The following is a 20,575-nucleotide window of genomic DNA, read 5'->3' on the forward strand; positions in this document are numbered from 1 at the left end:
CTTTACTAATGACATGCCACTGGCTGAGTGAAGCCAGTGTGTATGTATGCGGATGACTCAACACTGTACACGTCAGCTACTACAGTGACTGAAATCACTGCAAACAAAGAGCTGCTGTTAGTTTCAGAATTGATGGCAAGAAATAAGTTAGTCCTAAATATTTCTAAAACTGAAAGCATTGTATTTGGGACAAATCATTTACTAATTCCTAAACCTCAACTAAATAATGTAATGAATAATGTGGAAATTGAGCAAGCTGAGGTGACCAAGCTGCTTGAAGTAACCATGGATTGTAAACTAAAAATGTTGATGCAGCAGGAAAAGTCTGTCCATACTAAAGCGCTGCTCTGCCTTCTTAACAACACTATCAACAAGGCATGTCCTACAGGCTTTAGTTTTGTCGCACATGGACTACTGTCCAGTCGTGTGGTCAGGTGCCACAAAGAGGGACTAAGGAAAATTATAATTGGCTCAGAACAGGGCAACATGGCTGGCTCTTAAATGTACACGGAGAGCTAACAATAATATGCATGTCAATCTCTCATGGCTCAAAGTAGAGGAGAAATTGACTTCATCACTAATAGTTTTTGTAAGAAGCTTTGAGATGCTGTATGTTTAAACTACTAGCACACAGCTCGGACACCCATTCATACCCCACAAGACATGCCACCAGAGGTCTCTTCACAACCCCAAAGTCCAAAACAGACTATGGGAGGCGCACAGTACTATATGGAGGCATAGCTATATGGAACTCTATTCCACATCAGGGAACTGATGCAAGCAGTAGAATTAGATTTAAAACAATTGACAAAAATGTACCTTATGGAACAGAGGGAACTGTAAAGAGACACACAGGCATACACATGCTAAACACACATACACATGCATTTTGTATTGTAGATATGTGGTGGTAGAGTAGTGGTCTGAGGGCACACAATGTGTTGTGAAAAGTATTATGAAATGTCATATTTTATATAACTGCCTTAATGTTGCTGTACCCCAGGAAGAGTATCTGCCTTGACAGCAGCTAATGGGGATCCTAAATAAATACAAACATGAAAATATTGTCTCATTTACATTGTGTAATTTATTGAAGATCCCTAACCAGGCCCGGCTATCCATACTCAAATCAACTTTGCCACGGTCACACACCAGCCGGCTGAAGCGTATCGGCTAAATCATTTGTATAACTCTTCCCACCTGTGAACAAACCACACTCGAAACCAACTTACGTTTGAATTCAGTCATAGCCTCTAGCATTTAATGATCCAAATATAAAATGATGCCATTTCAGGAAGTGCAGTCACCCTTTAGGGCACATATGTCAGAGTCAAGGCCCGCGGGCCACATCCGGCCCGCAAGAAGGTTTTTTACGGCCCCTGGGATGATCTTGATTTATTATTAGAACCGGCCCGCAGCAAGCCGGCAGCCCGCAGATCTTTTACACGCACCAATACTACATTTCCCACAATGCAAAGGTGACGCACCGAGCAGTAGGCTGCTTCATTTCAATATTTATTGGCACAGCAGTCGTCAGCATCACAGTAAAATTAACTTTCAGATACCCATCAAAAATGGCAAAACGGAAGGTGGATACTGAGAACCGGGGGTTTCAAACAAGGTGGGAGTCGGAGTATATGTTCACGAAGGTAGCTGGAAAACCTGTGTGTCTTCTGTGTGGAGAAAGTGTGGCGGTACTGAAAGAGTATAATCTGAGACGACATTATGAAACGAAACACGCGGACAAAAACAAGAATATGGACATGGAACAAAGGCTACAAAAGGCAGAGGAATTAAAACGAGGCCTCAAATCTCGACAGGCTCTGTTCAAAAAAGCCAAATCACAAGGCCAGGCTGCTGTCAAGGCCAGTTTTATTTTGGCAGAAGAGATCGCTAAATCAGCCCGGCCATTTACGGAGGGGGATTTCATCAAAAACTGCATGATTAAAGTTTGTGACGAAGTTTGCCCAGAAAAAAGGCAACTCTTTTTAAATGTGAGTCTGAGCAGAAACACCATTGCCGAGAGAGTAGACCAGTTGTCCATCAATCTAAAAGAGCAGCTTGTGAAAAAGGGAAAAGATTTTATTGCATATTCCTTGGCTGTGGATGAGAGCACCGACATTTCTGACATTGCCCAGTTGTCAATTTTCATCCGCGGAGTGGACTCCAGCCTAAGCGTGACAGAGGAGTTTTTGGCTTTACGTCCTATGCATGGCACAACTACGGGGCATGATTTGTATGAAGAGGTGTCAAGATGTGTAAATGAGATGGAGCTGCCTTGGGAAAAACTCGTGGGTTTGACAACCGACGGAGCACCTGCGATGTGTGGACACAGGAGCGGACTGGTGGCGAAGATACGGGAAAAGATGCAAGAGGAAAACGCGACAGGTGAGCTGACAGCTTATCATTGTATCATACACCAGGAAGCGTTGTGCGGTAAAGCCTTGAAAATGGAGCATGTAATGAGCATCATCACGCGCACAGTTAACTTTATCAGAGCCAAAGGTTTGAATCACCGCCAGTTCAAGGCATTTCTGACGGAGTTAGAAACGGAGCATGGTGATTTGCCTTATCACACAGAGGTGCGATGGCTAAGCCAGGGAAAGGTGCTTCAAAGATGTTTCGAGCTTCGTGAGGAGATTTGTCTATTCTTGGACAGCAAAGGGAAAGACACAACACAACTCCGAGACGAAATGTTTCTGTGTGAAATGGCTTTTCTGTGTGACATTACGAGTCATCTGAATGCAATAAACTTGCAGCTGCAGGGTCGGGATCGTGTCATCTCTGATATGTACAGTACAGTGAAGGCATTTAAAACCAAACTGACTCTGTGGGAGACGCAGATGCGGAAAGAAAATTTGAGCCACTTTCCCAGCTGCCAGACCATGAAAGAGAAGCTCTCTACCAGTGCGTTCCCGAGCACACAGTTGGCTGATAAAATAGGTATGCTTACCACTGACTTTCGACGCCGATTTGCTGACTTTGAAGCACAAAAAAGCAGGTTGGAACTGCTCGGTAACCCATTTGCTGTTGACGTGGAAAGCTCACCACCAAACCTCCAAATGGAGTTGATTGACCTCCAATGCAATGATGCACTGAGGGAAAAATATGCGGCAGTGGGTGCTGCGGAGTTTGCCCGTTTCCTCCCCGGCACAATGCCCCAGCTGCGCATCCAGGCTGCTCAAACGTTGTCTATGTTTGGCAGCACATACCTGTGTGAACAACTGTTTTCTTTGATGAACCTGAACAAAACATCACACAGAAGTCGACTTACTGCTGAACACCTCCACTCAATTCTGAGGATTTCTTCAGCTCAGAGCCTTACCCCGAACATTGATGAACTTGTGGAAAAGATGGGACACCACCAAGTATCACCCTCAACCTCAAACAAGTGAACATTACTGTGCAATCACATATTTAGAGTTTTTACTCAGTTCAAGTTTAAAAGTTAAAATTTAATATTTGTTTTCACTGCATGTTACTTCTCCTTAATAAACAAAGTGTTGTTTTTGATTAATAGATTTTTGCACTTTATTTTTTTGTATTTCAATCCAATTATATTTTAAAAATATTTCAGTTGAGTGGATGATAGAAAATTGCTATTATTGTTTTTTCTTTGAAGTAAATTTAGCCCACTTTTGCTAAAATAGAAAATATAGTCTACTGATGGTGCCTTGAATACCGGTTTCTTTCATTTAATGTTCATGTTATGGGGATATTTATATAAAGGAAATTTGTCTTTTGTGTCTGTTGAAAATTAAAGATTACTGACAGAGCCATAAGAAAATATTGCTTTATTTATCTGATCATATTGTAATATATTTGTTAGGTTTTCAGTAGGTTCAATTAGGTTCACTAGACTATATGCGTCATTTAAAAATTTTTCAATGAACATTCGAACAGTCCGGCCCTCGTCTTGTAGCTGATTTTTTTATTTGGCCCTCCGTCCATTTGACTTTGACACCCCTGCTTTAGGGGCTGGATCCTTACTTGAGATCAATGTGCGTAACTTGGAAGTTTAGTGAAGATCTGCATGATTTACATTAAAGTCCGAGGTAAAGAGCACAGATCTCAAGTTAGGATTCTACCCCAAGTGCAGTCCTTATTTTACCCTTCCTTGATCAGGAGCTGAAAACCACAGGTGAGGTAACAGTCAATAAATAATCTTCTAGTAAACAAAGTAAGGGGTCAGCCACAGCCAGGACCAACATTCCAGGACTTGGTGTTGAAGCCAGTTGAGTACAATAACAACATGTTAACATACTACTAACTCACAAGCAGTTCAGCATGTTAATAATTGCCTGACTGCTGAATTGGAACCTTCAAGATGAATAACCTAAAAAAAAAAGGTATTTGTTGGTTGTGTTAAACCATATAGAATGGTTGACTCTATAGACAAAAGGATAACGTATATAGAACCGTCTTGTTCAGATGGGTATTTCTGTCTTTAAATTCTAAGCACAATAAATAAAAATACAAAATCTAGAAATGGAGTTGACGTACTTGTAACAACCCCATTGTAAGGCAGGGCCATATCTGCCTGTACACACACAGCGGTGTCTCGTGAGGAGCGTTCACGGTCAAAAGGTTCTGGGTTGTCTCAATCTGGAAAACACATAAGAAAACAGTCTTGATAAGACAAAGCCAGACAGAAAGCAGTAATAACACTTAGAACTACTGCATAGAAAATAAATGCCTGAAATGACAATTATAAGGAACGATCGAACCAAATGGAAAAATAGGAACATGTTGCTGAATTCCCACAAAAGTACAATATATTACTAAAAGGATATGGACACCTGCTCGTCAAACATCTCATTCCAAAATCATGGGCATTAATATGGAGTTGGTCCCCCCTTTTGCTGCTATAACAGCCTCCACTCTTCTGGGAAGGCTTTCCACTAGATTTTGGAACATTGCTGCGGGGACTTACCATTCCATTCAGCCACAAGAGCATTAGTGAGGTCGGGCACTGACATTGGGCAATTAGGCCTGGCTCGCAGTCGTTGCTCCAATTCATCCCAAAGGTGTTCGATGGGGTTGAGGTCAGGCCTCTGTGCAGGCCAGTCCAGTTATTCTACACTGACCTCGACAAACCATTTCTGTATGGACCTCGCTGTATGGACGAGCTCTATACCACTCTAGCCGATGCTTGGCATTGCGATCTTAGGCTTGTGTGCGGCTGCTTGACCATGGAAACACATTTTAAGAAGCTCCCGACGAGCAGCTCTTGTGCCTAAGTTGCTTCCAGAGGTAGTTTGGAACTCGGTAGTGAGTGTTGCAACCAAGGATGCGCTTCAGCACTCGGCAGTCCTGTTCTTTGAGCTTGTGTGACCTACCACTTCACGGCTGAGCCGTTGTTGCTCCTAGACATTTCCAAAGTAACTGCACTTACAGTTGACCGGGGCAGCTCTAGCAGGGCAGACATTTGACAAACTGACTTGTTGGAAAGGTGGCATCTTATGACGGTGCCACGTTGAAAGTCACTGAGCTCTTCAGTAAGGCCATTCTATTGCCAATGTTTGTCTATGGAGATTTCATGGATGTGTGCTTGAATTGTATACACTTGTGGCTGAAATAGCCAAATCCACTCATTTGAAGGGGTGTCCACATACTTTTACATAGTATAATGCATTCCAATACACTCCATTTAGACATTAACATCATTCACCTTGATGCCAATTATTGTACTAGTCTTGTGCAGCAGATACCACTCAAGCAAGGAGCAAAGCAAACGGTGCAATACCACAGACGTAGGACAGAGAAGTACCCAGAGTACCCAAGTATGGTGTTAACAGAATAAGCACTTTTAGAAGTGAGATTTCCACTGGGCAGTTACTTTAAGGCAGTGTATCCCAAACTCGGTCCTCTGGACCCCAAGGGGTGCACGTTTTGGTTTTTGCCCTAGCACTACAGTCATGGCCAAAAGTTGAGAATGACACAAATATACATTTTCACAAAGTCTGCTGCCTCAGTTTGTGTGATGGCAATTAACATATACTCCAGAATGTTATGAAGAGTGATCAGATGAAAGTCCCTCTTTGCCATGCAAATTAACTGAATCCCCCAAAAACATTTCCACTGCATTTCAGCCCTGCCACAAAACAACCATCTGACATGTCAGTGATTCTCTCGTTAACACAGGTGTGAGTGTTGACGAGGACAATGCTGGAGATCACTCTGTCATGCTGATTGTTCAAATAACAGACTGGAACCTTCAAAAGGAGGGTGGTGCTTGGAATCATTGTTCTTCTTCTGTCAACCATGGTTACCTGCAAGGAAACACGTGCCGTCATCATTGCTTTGCACAAAAAGGGCTTCACATGCAAGGATATTGCTGCCAGTAAGATTGCACCTAAATCAACCATTTATCGGATCATCAAGAACTTCAAGGAGAGCGGTTCAATTTTTGTGAAGGCGGCTTCAGGGCGTCCAAGAAAGTCCGGCAAGCGCCAGGACCGTCTCCTAAAGTTGATTCAGCTGTGGGATCGGGGCACCACCAGTACAGAGCTTGCTCAGGAATGGCAGCAGGCAGGTGTGAGTGCATCTCCACGCACAGTGAGGCGAAGACTTTTGGGGGATGGCCTGGTGTCAAGGGCAGCAAAGAAGCCACTTCTCTCCAGGAAAAACATCAGGGCCAGACTGATATTCTGCAAAAGGTACAGGGATTGGACTGCTGAGGACTGGGGTAAAGTCATTTTCTCTGATGAATCCCCTTTCCGATTGTTTGGGGCATCCGGAAAATAGCTTGTCCGGAAAAGACAAGGTGAGCGCTACCATCAGTCCTGTGTCATGCCAACAGTAAAGCATCCTGAGACCATTCATGTGTGGGATTGCTTCTTAGCCAAGGGAGTGGGCTCACTCACAATTTTGCCTAAGAACACAGCCATGAATAAAGAATGGTACCAACACATCCTCCGAGAGCAACTTCTCCCAACCATCCAGGAACAGTTTGGTGACAAACAATGCCTTTTCTAGCATGATGGTGCACCTTGCCATAAGGCAAAAGTGATAACTAAGTGGCTCAAGGAACAAAACGTTGATATTTTGAGTCCATGGCCAGAAAACTCCCCAGACCTTAATCCCATTGAAAACTTGTGATAAATCCTCAAGAGGTGGGGGGACAAACGAAAACCTACAAATTATGACAAACTCCAAGTACTGATTATGCAAGAATGGGCTGCCATCAGTCAGGATGTGACCCAGAAGTTAATTGACAGCACGCCAGGGTGGATTACAGAGGTCTTGAAAAAGAAGGGTCAACACTGCAAATATTGAATATTGACGCATCAACTTCATGTAATTGTCAATAAAAGCCTTTGACACTTATGCAATGCTTGTAATTATACTTCAGTATTCCATAGTAACACCTGACAAAAATATCTAAAGACACTGAAGCAGAAAACTTTGTGGAAATTAATATTTGTGCCATTCTCAAAACTTTTGGCCACGACTGTACACAGCGGATTCAAATAATCATCAAGCGTTGACAATTTGAATCAGCTGTGGTGCTAGGGCAAAAACCAAAACGTGCACCCCTTGGTTGTACCAAGGACCAAGTTTGGGAAACACTCACTCCTAAAAATTAATATTCTGTTAACCCGTATCCAAAATGTTGAGTCGTCCTATACTCGTTTGTGGCCAAAGCATAACTTGGAGGTACATGACATGTCCCTGAGGATGAGCTGCCAAATTAGCGGTCTACCTGCATTAATATTTTTTATGACCAGTATACGCCCACACCATTCCAACACAGAAAAGCTGCTTTTTAACAAACTTAATTACCATTTTTAGGAAGGAAAACTATTTCACTCATACTGTAACTTAAGTAATTCTAGGTCATATTTCATAGAAATCTGGAAACAGTGGGCAGTTACTTTAAAATCCTTAGCCTAACCCCTCTAGTTGTTACCAAGATTACTCTGCCCTGGTAATCCACCCCCCCCCCCCCCCCCGAGATATCAGACCAGTCCTTCTCTCTGCTTCTGATGGGCTTTCCAATCAAAACACTGCTGACTGACTACATGGTAGACTGCTGAAATTCAAGGTAGCATGGGAATCTAAGTAGACAGGGATTTTGTATGTCTTTATGAGGTATCAAAGTTGATTCTAACAGGCATAACCAAAATGCTAATTTCAACACAGGTACTTGTAGTTTACTAAGTACTACTGATTTAAGTACTGCTATTACGTTTAGAGACAATCTGAGGTTTGCATATTACACACATTCACTTTTTTAGGACATTTCACAAAGTATGTGAAACTCAGTTGATCAGTCTTACCCAAACAGTTCCGCTTGAAATAAACGTAATTTGCAACACCCCTAATATATTTTGTGGAACGATGCGTGTTTACCTAGTTAATTCAAATCTAGTTTAACTCAAATTGTATTTGTTTGAGGACTTTGTTCTCATGCAGTCCAAAATCTTGTTCATTCTCTGACACCCTGAGAAAAACAGCTGCAGAAAACCAGAGGACAAAAAAGAAAAAGACATTGATGTCACATTTCCTGTTAACTCTATCCTGACTAGAAGCTATTCAGCATTGCAAGATAATGCCAATGTGTCCTTTTCTGTTCTTGATAGATGATAGTTATCCAAATCTAGCAAAACATATATATATTATCTGGGATACTGCAAAGAAATAAGACTAAATTAAAACATTCATAAATTCTCGCATTCAACCTTATTAGCATTACAGTACGTTATGTTCATAGAGGCTATTTGTTGTTCTTAAAATCCTCTCTGTATGCTTGTTTGGTCTTTTCTGGTGCCAGACGCTAAATTGTCCGCCAGACTTGTTTCTGTACATCTGTCTTCCTGGGGCATTCTTCCAAATGAGAGGCATTATGGGATGGCTCTGTGACACCCGATGCATAAGACTATGTGGGTCAGACTTTCCGCCGTGGTAACAGTCTCTGTCTGCTGACACAGGAGAGGGTACTATAGCAGTAAACGAGTGGAACAGAGGCCCAGTGTTTCAGTAGACCGAGAGGGCTTGAGGGGAATAGCACAACGGTTGGCTTGTGAAGTGTGTCTGGAAACTGGCTTTCTACAGTGGCTTCAGAAAGTATTCACACCCCTTGCCTTTTTTTGACACGTTGTTTGTTATTTAAAATTGATTAAATATCCCATAATGTCAAAGTGGAATTGTGTCTCATTTTATTATTAATTAAAAATAGAAAACTGAAATATCTTGAGTCAATAAGTATTCAACCCCTTTGTTATGACAAGCTTGAATAAGTTCAGAATTAAACATTTGCTTACCCAAGTCACAATAAGTTAACATGGACTCACTATGTGCAATAATAGTGTTTAACATGATTGTTGAATGACTACCTCACCTCTGTACTCCACACAATTATCTATATGGTCCCTCAGTCAAGCATCGAATTTCAAACACAGATTCAACAGCAAAGACTAGGGAGCTTTTCCAATGCCTTGCAAAGAAGGGCACCTATTGGTAGATCGGTAAAAAAAAATAATTAAAAAGCAGACGTTGCATATCCCTTTGAGCATGGTAAAGTTATTAATTACACTTTAGATGATGTATCAAAACACCCAGTCACTACAAAGATACAGGCGTCCTTCCTAACTCAGTTGCCAGAGAGGGGAAAAAACGCTCAGGGATTTCACCATGAGGCATATGGTGACTTTAAAACAGTTAGTTTAATGGCTGTGATAGGGGAAAAGACGAGGATATAACAACATTGTAGTTACTCCACTATACTAGAAAAAGAAAGGAGCTGCACACATTAGGAACTCAGATGCAAACATTTTATAACCAAAGTTTTGACAGCCAAGCTGTATTCATCAGGGTACTCAGGAAGATGGGGATCCTTAATAAATACTCCACAATAATAACCTAATTGACAGAGTGAAAAGAAGTAAACATGTACAGAATAAAAATATTCCAAAACATGCATCCTGTTTGTAGGAGTAATACTGCAAAAAATGTGGCAAAGTAAATTAACATTTTGCCCTGAATATAAAGTGATATGTTTGGGGCAAATCCAATATAACACATTACTGAGTACCACTCTCCATATTTTCAAGCATAGTGGTGCATATGGTGACTGCATCATGTCATGGGTATGCTAGTAATCGTTAAGGACCCGGGAGTTTGTCACGATAAAAAGAAACAGAATGGAGCTAAGCACCGGCAAAATCCTAGAGGAAAACCTGGTTCAGTCTGCTTACCACCAGACATTAGAAGATGAATTCACCTTTCAGCAGGACAATAACCTAAAACATAAACGCCAAATCTACCTTAGAGTTGCTTACCAAGAAGCCAGTGAATGTTCCTGAGTGGCCGAGTTACAATTTTGACTTATATTTGCTTGAAAATCTATGGCAAGACCTGAAAATGGTTTCTAGCAATGATCCACAACCAATTTGACAGAGCTTGAAGAATTTAAGAAAATAATGGGCAGATGTTGCACAATCCAAGTGTGGAAAGCACTTTGAGACTTGGAATCGCTCCCAAAGGTGAATCTAACATGTAATAACTCAGGGGGTTGAATACTTACACTAGTATATATATATACAGTGGGGCAAAAAAGTATTTAGTCAGCCACCAATTGTGCAAGTTTCTCCCACTTAAAAAGATGAGAGAGGCCTGTCATTTTCTGTAAGTCTTCACAAGGTTTTCACACACTGTTGCTGGTATTTTGGCTCATTCCTCCATGCAGATCTCCTCTAGAGCAGTGATGTTTTGGGGCTGTTGCTGGGCAACACGGACTTTCAACTCCCTCCAAAGATTTTCTATGGGGTTGAGATCTGGAGACTGGCTAGGCCACTCCATGACCTTGAAATGCTTCTTACGAAGCCACTCCTTCGTTGCCCGGGCGGTGTGTTTGGGATCATTGTCATGCTGAAAGACCCAGCCACGTTTCATCTTCAATGCCCTTGCTGATGGAGGGAGGTTTTCACTCAAAATCTCACGATACATGGCCCCATTCATTCTTTCCTTTACACGGATCAGTCGTCCTGTCCCTTTACAGAAAAACAGCCCCAAAGCATGATGTTTCCACCCCCATGCTTCACAGTAGGTATGGTGTTCTTTGGATGCAACTCAGCATTCTTTGTCCTCCAAACACGACGAGTTGAGTTTTTACCAAAAAGTTATATTTTGGTTTCATCTGACCATATGACATTCTCCCAATCTTCTTCTGGATCATCCAAATGCTCTCTAGCAAACTTCAGACGGGCCTGGACATGTACTGGCTTAAGCAGGGGGACACGTCTGGCACTGCAGGATTTGAGTCCCTGGCGGCGTAGTGTGTTACTGATGGTAGGCTTTGTTACTTTGGTCCCAGCTCTCTGCAGGTCATTCACTAGGTTCCCCCGTGTGGTTCTGGGATTTTTGCTCACCGTTCTTGTGATCACTTGCGTGGAGCCCCAGATCGAGGGAGATTATCAGTGGTCTTGTATGTCTTCCATTTCCTAATAATTGCTCCCACAGTTGATTTCTTCAAACCAAGCTGCTTACCTATTACAGATTCAGTCTTCCCAGCCTGGTGCAGGTCTACAATTTTGTTTCTGGTGTCCTTTGACAGCTCTTTGGTCTTGGCCATAGTGGGGTTTGGAGTGTGACTGAGGTTGTGGACAGGTGTCTTTTATACTGATAACAAGTTCAAACAGGTGCCATTAATACAGGTAACGAGTGGAGGACAGAGGAGCCTCTTAAAGAAGAAGTTACAGATCAGTGAGAGCCAGAAATCTTGCTTGTTTGTAGGTGCCGAAATACTTATTTTCCACCATAATTTGCAAATAAATTCATTAAAAATCCTACAATGTGATTTTCTGGATTTCTTTTCTCATTTTGACTGTCATAGTTGAAGTGTACCTATGATGAAAATTACAGGCCTCTCTCATCTTTTTAAGTGGGAGAACTTGTACAATTTGTGGCTGACTAAATACTTTTTTGCCCCACTGTATACACACACACACACACACACACACACACACACACACACACACACGTACGTATGTGGACACCCCTTCAAATGAATGGACCTGTTGCTGACAGGTGTATACAATCTAGCACACAGCCATGCAATCTCCATAGACAAACATTGGCAGAATGGCCTTACTGAAGAGCTCAGTGACATTCAATGTGGCATCCTATAACGTCATAGGGTGCCACCTTTTCAACAAGTTAGTAACATTTCTGCCTTGCTAGAGCTGCCCTGATCAACTGCAAGTGCTGTTATTGTGGAAACGTCTAGGAGCAACAATGGCTCAGCCCGCAAAGCGGTAGGCCACACAAGCTCACAGAACGGGACCACCATATGCTGAACAAGTAGCGTGTATAAATAATTTGTCCTTGGTTGCAACACTCTCTACCAAGTTCCAAACTGTCTCTGAAAGCAATGTCAGCACAATAACTGTTCATCGGGAGCTTAATGAAATGGGTTTCCATGGCCGAGCAGCCACACACAAGCCTAAGATCACCATGTGCAAAGCCAAGCGTCGGCTGGAGTGATGTAAAGCTCGCCACCATTGGACTCTGGAGTAGCTACAGCATACAATGACATTCTAGAAGATTTTAAGCTTCCAACTTTGTAGCAATAGTTTGGGGAAGGCCTTTTCCTGTTTCACCATGACAATGCCGCCGTGCACAAAGCGAGGTCGATACAGAAATGGTTTGTGTGTAGATATGTAGCTTTCTGAAGCCAGGTTGAAGGGACCTTTTGAGAAGTGTCTTTTGATGTTACTAGTATAAAGCCACAGCCTTGATGCACTCGACCATTCGGGAAAGCGTACGTGGTCTTTTTTTGGTTTGACTATGACTCAAATAAAAGGCTGACATTCTGTCTTGTCTGTTGTGGCACAGGGATGGCATTTCACTTCGCAATACGGACGTCAACATAAACACGTGACTCGGAACATGGCATCTCAAATCTCAGGTCCTTATGCTACAGAGTAAAACCAAGTCTTAAGGCCTGAGAGCCGTGCATATTTCCCAGAACAAAAAAAAAAGGGGATACATGGATGTTGTGTGAGCCAGCAGTGGAACAATGCTAGAAAGCCAAGGGCTGTTGACATGGACAGTCAATTGTGTCTTTTGCGCTGGGCAATGAAGACAAAAGCCAGCAGGCCTCTTCAGTCATGTGGCTTAAGTTGTCATTGTTTTTAAACACTGTTTAAAGAGTGAACGCTCAACCACAGCAAACACAACCCGGATTTCCTGAGGAAGTGACAGGCAGCTATCTTTCTTCCTGTGTGTTCATTTGACAGTAAAAGTAGAGTCACTATGTAGAATGAGCAACATTAGACAAACATGGGTATGAAAATGTATAATACAATGGCAATACACTACTGGTCAAAAGTTTTAGAACACACTCATTCATGTGTGTCCAAAGCTGTCATCAAGGCAAAGGGTGGCTATTTGAAGAATCTCAAATATAAAATATATTAAGATTTGTTTAACACTTTTTTTTGGTTACTACATGATTCCATATGTGTTATTTCATAGTTTTTATGTCTTCACTATAATTCTACTATGTAGAAAATAGTAAAAAATAAAAACTTTTGACTAGTAGTGTACATTACAATGGTTTTGATTATAGTCTTACAAAGTACCTAACAGTAAAGTGAATCATGGTCATATAATGATTTTACACAATAACCATCATTGGTTACAATGACAACAGTTCAACAATTCACAAAGCTAAGTAGTGATAGGTGATGTGACAAGTAAAATCTAATCAACACTTTTCCATGTTCTGTAAAGTTTCTCTTGATAAGCCATGTATCAATCAATATAATATACATTTATATTTGAGTACTTGAAGTGGTTTTAAAGGCTAGATACATATCCCACCACAAGCCAAAGATCGCTTGTGCACTGACTATCTTCCATCATTTGGAAATGGAAAATGACGTAATAGACATAAAAGCAATTAGTTTACAACAAATGAAATGGTGGCAACAACAACAAAAAACACATCATGTTTTACACTACAATTGATGAGTGACATTATCTTAATTACTATTTAATTGTATGTCTACAATATATATTCAGCGCTGGCATTGTAGACATTTACCTACAAATAATGTCAATGATATACAGTGTGGTCGGAAATTATTGACACCCTTCTGTATAAAATAATTCAAATACTGAGCTATGTTGTATGCAAAAGAACTTTGGGAAATTATACTTTATACTAATACAAGAAAGATTTTGTTTAACAAGTAATATTTGTATTTTTTCCCAAAAAGGTAGTGGTCAAAATGATTGACAACCCTAAAAATGATGAAGTCAAAAGTTTTGTATTTGTTCCAATATTTCTAGCACGCAATGACTACATCAAGCTTGTGACTGAAACTTGTTGGATGCATTTGCAGTTCGTTTTGGTCGTTTCATATTATTTTGTGCCCAATAGAAATGAATGGTAAATAATATATTGTCATTTTCAAAGTTCTGTTATTTTTTCAGATTGACTGACCTTCATGTCTTAAAGTAATGATGGACTGTCATTTCTCTTTATTTGAGCTGTTCTTGCCATAATATGGACCAAATGGGGCTATCTTCTGTATATCACCCCTACATTGTCACAACACAACTGATTGGCTCAAACGAATTAAGGAAAGAAATTCCACAAAGTAACTTGTATCAAGGCACACCTGTTAATTGAAATGCATTCCAGGTGACTACCTCATGAAGCTGGTTGAGAGTGCAAAGCTGTCATCAAGGCAAAGGGTGGCTATTTTCAAGAATGGAAAATATAAAATATTTAGATTTGTTTTACACTTTTTTGGTTAGTACATGATTCCATATGTATTATTTCATAGTTTATATGTCATCACTATTATTATACAATGTAGAAAATAGTAGAAATAAAGAAAAATCCTGGAACGAGTAGCTGTGTCCAAACTTTTGACTGGTACTGTATGAGTAACCATAAATACTGTAATTGCTTTATTAGGTCAGAGCTTGAATTAAGCATAAGTTAATTGGTGTCTTTCAGACCTGCTGAGAAGTGCAAATTCCATTTAACTATCCCAGTTTTGCCTCAGGACTGCATGCCATATGATACATGAGGCATTGCTTTGTTATTTGTCTGAATTTGACATTTGAGTTTCAATTGAAGAAGAAAAAATACTATTGCAATTCACTATTGTAATCGCCTATTGTGCATAAGGGACTTTCACCCCTTCCGAAAAATTCTAAATGAAAGCCTGTCATCTGAACCTAGCAGGTTGGCTACAGGTAGGCCCCGACTGATGATGCAGGATCTGATGATGCTGGAGCTTTTGCTGCTGGAGGAAAGGGCCTACATAGAAAAGGCTATTTGCGGATACAGGGTGCTAGCAAATAGCGTTGCAGCAATAGCCCACTGATTATAGACTAATACTGTCCTTGAAGAATGCTAAGAATGCGTAGGCTATAACGATACCGTTCATCATAAAACAACAATATTCATATAGGTGTTAATTTCAACAAGGATTTGAAATGAACACTCAAAAATACATAAATACTGTGTGTCTATTGAATTTCTGATAACATTTAAGTGTAGATCTATCAAGTTCAAAGTCAAGCAGAGAGAAAACAATAGCTGTTTGGTGTAATAGATAGAATAATCAAATAAAATATTACGTTAAAAGCGATAGGACTACTTACAAACTCTCTCGCTTATCGAAGTCTTTCTGTATGTCCCGGAGAGCGGTAGGCTGTACATAAGCTGCATATGTTTTTTATTTAGGATCAATCTATTCTAAACGTTAAGATACGTTCAACAATTCAACATGCAAGCCGTGTTGATATTGCCTGGCTACATAGACTAGTATTCTACCAGCAGCACAATTTACGACGTCAGTTTGTATGGTAATGACGAAACCATCAAAATAAAAGCCCGCATTTCAAAACATTGCAATGTGGATAACTAATTCAAAATAAATATAATTTTAAATCAATGCCCACTTTTATTGTGCCAACAAGAAAATGCAAAAAGTAATTTATGTTATGATCCACACTTCTTTGAAAATATATATAATAATTTATCAAGCCTACAAGCAATACAATACTATTATTTTGGTGAGAGATTATATGGTTTTAAATACCTCAATGGGTCATAAAGGAAATCACATTACTGTCAGGTTTACTCCCGCTCCCTCCCTCCGGCACTCAACGTCACTGGTCTACTAACCACCTGTCCTAGCAAACCATCATTACGCACACCTGGCAACCTTTATCACGCACACCAGCGCCTCATCATTAGGTACACTTGGACTTTGTCACTTCCCTGATTACTCCCCCTTTATCTAGCACTCCGTTGCTGTTGTCACCCATCAGGCAGTATTGTTTTTGTCTTATGTTCAGACGCTACGGTTGTGCCTGTATCCATTCTATGTTTATTCTTATTAAACTCACTGACTGCACCTGTGTAACAGTATAACTGAGCCATACCCGGGCTCGAACCAGGGACCCTCTGCACACATCAACAACAGTCACCCGCGAAGCATCGTTACCCATCGCTCCACAAAAGCCGCGGCCCTTGCAGAGCAAGGGGAACCACTACTTCAAGGTCTCAGAGCAAGTGACGTCACCGATTGAAACGCTACTAGCGCGCACCACCGCTAACTAGCTAGCCATTTCACATCCATTACACCTGCTTAGTGACTCCCTGCGTCTTCGTTACAGAACACTGCCTAACCGAATGGAAGCAGCAGCCAACCGAGACATCTCCCAGATGGTCGGCGAACAGGGAGACCTATTTCGGCCAAAACCACGTCCAGCTGGTGCAACTGTGGACGGCTATGGATGAGGTCCTCCGCTTTCTTCAATGTCTAGGTCTTCCTCAAGGGGTATCACCCCCAACTAGCGGAGGATCTTCTACCAGCGAGCCAGCACCCCAGTCGACCCAGCGAGCCAGCACCCCAGCCTGTTCAGCAGTCTGCCCTGGTCAGTGATGCCCGTTTGTCCCTCCCGGACAAATGCCTGGACTCCATCCAAATGCCGTGGCTTCGTGCTCATCAAACAGGAGTCCCCACCACCGAGCGGTCCAAGGTTGCCACTGTTATTTTCCTGCTGACCGGGCAGACGTTGGAGTGGGCTACGGCCGTCTGGGAGAGAGGAGGAACTGGGTTCCTATGGGAGGTTCATGATTCTGTTCAGAGGAGTCTTCGATCATCCATCGGAGGGCAGAGAAGGGGCTGAGCACCTACTCCAACTACGGCAGGAGGACCAGACCGCTGCGGAGTACGCCCTCACCTTCAATACAGTGGCAGCATCCAGTGGATGGAATGAAGAGATCACGGCCTCGACACCCGGATGTCAGAAGACCTGCTTTCCCTTACCCTGTGGTTCCCTGTGGTTCCTCTGAAGTGGGTGTGGGGGCCGTCCTTTTCTTTGCTAGAATCAACTTCATCCTGTCATACAGCGCAGGTTCAAAGAACATCAAAACCGATGTCCCGTCTCCACGATTGGGGAGAAGTTCCGGTCCTGAGTGCACCTGTCATACCGCCCTCCTGAATCGTTGCCTCTGTGCTTTGGGACATAGACGTGACATCTGCCAGGCTGTGGTGCTGGAACCTGCGCCTGCTATATTCCCACAGAGGTAAGGGATTGTCTGTTGACCTGGGTGCACACATCACTTACTGCTGGACTCCCAGGTATCACCCACACCTCTTAAGTCCTGGTGCCCCACCTTAGCACAGGACTTTGCCCGCTACGTCAACTCCTGCTCCGTATGTGCTCAAACCAAGTCTCCCCGGCATGCTCCAGCAGGGAAACTCCTTCCTTTCTCCGTGCCTCAGTGAACTTGGTCCCATCTGTTTATACATATTGTTACTGATATTCCCCTGTCTGATAGTTTCACCACTGTTATGGTTGTTGTCGACAGATTCTCCAAATCCTGCCGTTTTATCCCTCTCTGGTCTCACTACCTCTCTCCAGGTCGCAGAGGCACTTTTCAAGCAGGTCTTCGTCACTCTCCCACTGTGGTCCCCCAATTCACACTGCGAGTATGGAGAGCCTTCATGGAGAAGCTGGGGGTCACGGTCAGCCTCACATCTGGGCACCAGCCTCAGTCCAACGGGCAGGTGGAGAGGACCAACCAGGAGCTGGGGAGGTTTCTTCCCTGGGTGGAATACGCCCAGAACTCACTTCATCACTCCACCACTGGGTTGTCTCCCTTCCACTGTGTCCTGGGGTACCAGCCGGCCCTTGCTCCGTGGACCCTGAGCCAGACCGAAGCCCCTGCAGTGGATGAGTGGTTCCGGCGTGCAGAGGAGGTTTGGGACGTTGGCCACGTGAGGCTCCAATGCGCTGTCTGCCATCAGAAGGAGCAGGTGAACTGCCACCACAGTGAGGCACCTGTTTTCCATCCTGGTGATCTTGTCTGGCTCTCCACCAGTAACCTCCTGCTCCGCCTGCCCTGCCAAAAGCTGAGCCCCCGGTTTCTGGGGCCATTCAAAGTCCTCCGGAGGGTCAATGAAGTAACTTACCGATTACAGCTTCCCACTAACTATTGTATCTCACCCTCTTCACGTTTCCCTCACGCCGGTGGGGGGGGGGGGGGGTATTTTCAGACACTACTCTTGTTCCTGTATCCCCTCTGTTTGTTCTTATTAAATTCCCCGACTGCACCTGCTTCCTGACTCCATGTGTCTTTGTTACAATTACGAACTATCACCCTCATGCACTTAAGGAAATCATGGATAAATTGAATATACAGTATGGAGGCTTAAATATACTGACCTAGTGGGATAGACATGGCGGAGGCTCAATCAAGCTAGTCGTCTTGACTACTTATGTCATTCTAGCTGGTACCAAAAGTTAGTGTTGATAGGGGACAGAATGCGGTCAGACCATCAGATAATTGGCAATACATTGCTCAGAATTTCAATGTGGGTGAGGATATTGGACATTTAAGAAAAACCTATTGGCTGACTCCTTGTTTTCCAACATATAGTTACAGCAGATCCCCTTATTATAAGGGACACTTTTAAATGTGTCTTTAGAGGCCATACAATGCAATACTCTTCTTTAAAACAACAGCAATTTAGGTCAAAATAGTTCATATTGACCTCTACAGGATCGGTGGGACCCCCGCGAGACAGTTGAGCTAATGTGATTAACATGAGGTTGAAGTAACAAGAGAATTTCCCAGGACATAGACATATCTGATATTGGCATATTCACTGCACTGTCCAATTTACAGTGAAAGAATACCATGCTATTGTTTGAGGAAAGTGCACAGTTTTGAACTTAAAGTTAATAATAAACCAATTAGGCACATTTGGGCAGTCTTAAGAACATTTTTAACAGAAAGGCAATGGTTCATTGGATCAGTCTAAAGCTTTGCACATACACAGTGACCAATCTAAATTGCGCCTGGGCTGAAAGAGGAAGCAAATAACTTGAAGCATATATTTTCATTTTAGTTTCCTCCATCTCCATGAACCAAAGTTAAATGTAAGGATTTTTTTCTTCTATGAATGATGTAAAATTAACAGCTGTACAGAAACACTCAAGTGAAGTCCAAATTACAGAGGAGGAACTTCTTGATGCAATTGAAGCCTTCAAATCCAGAAAAACTCCAGGGCTGAATGGCATGCCAGTTGAGATATATCAAACCTTTTTGATGTACTTAGAGGACCGTTAGTTACATGTTATAAACACTCCTATAAAATGGTATATTATCAGATAGTCAACTAAATCTACTATTGTTTAAACAGGACCCAGGTGGTAAATATAGGTGTCCAGTGCATTCGGAAAGAATTCAGACCCCTTGAATATTTCCACATTTTGTAAATTACAGCCTTATTCTACAATACCCCATAATGACAAAGCGATAACAGGTTGACATTTTGACAAATTTATTGAAATGAAAAACAGAAATACCTTATTTACATACGTATTCAGACCCTTTGCTATTAGACTCGAAATTGAGCGCAGTTGCATCCTGTTTCCATTGATAATCCTTGAGATGTTTCTACAACTTGATTGGAGTCCACCTGTGGTAAATTCTACTGATTGGACATGATTTGGAAAGGCACACACCTATCTATATCAGGTCCCACAGAGCAAAAACCAAGCCAAGAGGTTGAAGGAAGTGTCCATGTAGCTCCGAGACAGGATTCAGCCGAGGCACAAATCTGGGGAAGGGTACCAAAAAATGTCTGCAGCATTGAAGCTCCCCAAGATGGCAGTGGCCTCCATTATTCGTAAATGAAAGAAGTTTGGAACCACCAAGACTCTTTCTAGAGCTGGCCACCTGCCCGAACTGAGCTATCAGGGGAGAAGGGCCTTGGTCAGGGAGGTGACCAAAAACCTTATGGTCACTCTGACAGAGCTCCAGAGTTCCTCTGTGGTGATGGGAGAACCTTCCAGAAGGTCATCTCTGCAGCACTCCACCAATCAGGCCTTTTTGGTAGAGTGACCAGACGGATGCCACATATTGATTCAACAGTAGCTAAGATGGGGAGAAGTTTGTCTATAATAAAGTGACTGGACTGGTGGTACCAGGCTGGTGACACGCACCTCAGGGCGAGTGCGGGGAGGAGGAACAGGGCGACTGGACTGCCGAGGCACACTGTAGGCCTGGTGCCTGGTGCCGGCACTGGTG

General features: G+C 42.4%; 1 protein-coding gene across 3 annotated transcripts in view; it reads right to left on the bottom strand.

Moving 5' to 3' along the window:
- LOC139386816 (transmembrane protein 71) overlaps positions 1 to 15,806 on the bottom strand; it is a 27,201-nt gene extending 11,395 nt beyond the window's left edge. The window contains exons 1-2 of one of the 3 annotated variants that reach the window (XM_071132630.1): positions 15,628 to 15,806; positions 4,504 to 4,605 (exon numbers count right to left, since the gene is read on the bottom strand). In XM_071132630.1, the coding sequence (XP_070988731.1) occupies positions 4,504 to 4,534 (31 nt within the window). In that variant the 5' untranslated portion in view covers positions 4,535 to 4,605; positions 15,628 to 15,806. Of the gene's footprint in view, positions 1 to 4,503; positions 4,606 to 8,282; positions 8,458 to 15,627 lie in introns of those variants that run through there. The other 2 variants (XM_071132631.1, XM_071132629.1) reach the window with 2 other exon arrangements.
- Positions 15,807 to 20,575: the final 4,769 nt, after the last annotated feature.

The sequence above is a fragment of the Oncorhynchus clarkii genome, chromosome 28 (genome assembly GCF_045791955.1).
Source record: "Oncorhynchus clarkii lewisi isolate Uvic-CL-2024 chromosome 28, UVic_Ocla_1.0, whole genome shotgun sequence".
Classification (NCBI taxonomy): Eukaryota; Metazoa; Chordata; class Actinopteri; order Salmoniformes; family Salmonidae; genus Oncorhynchus; species Oncorhynchus clarkii.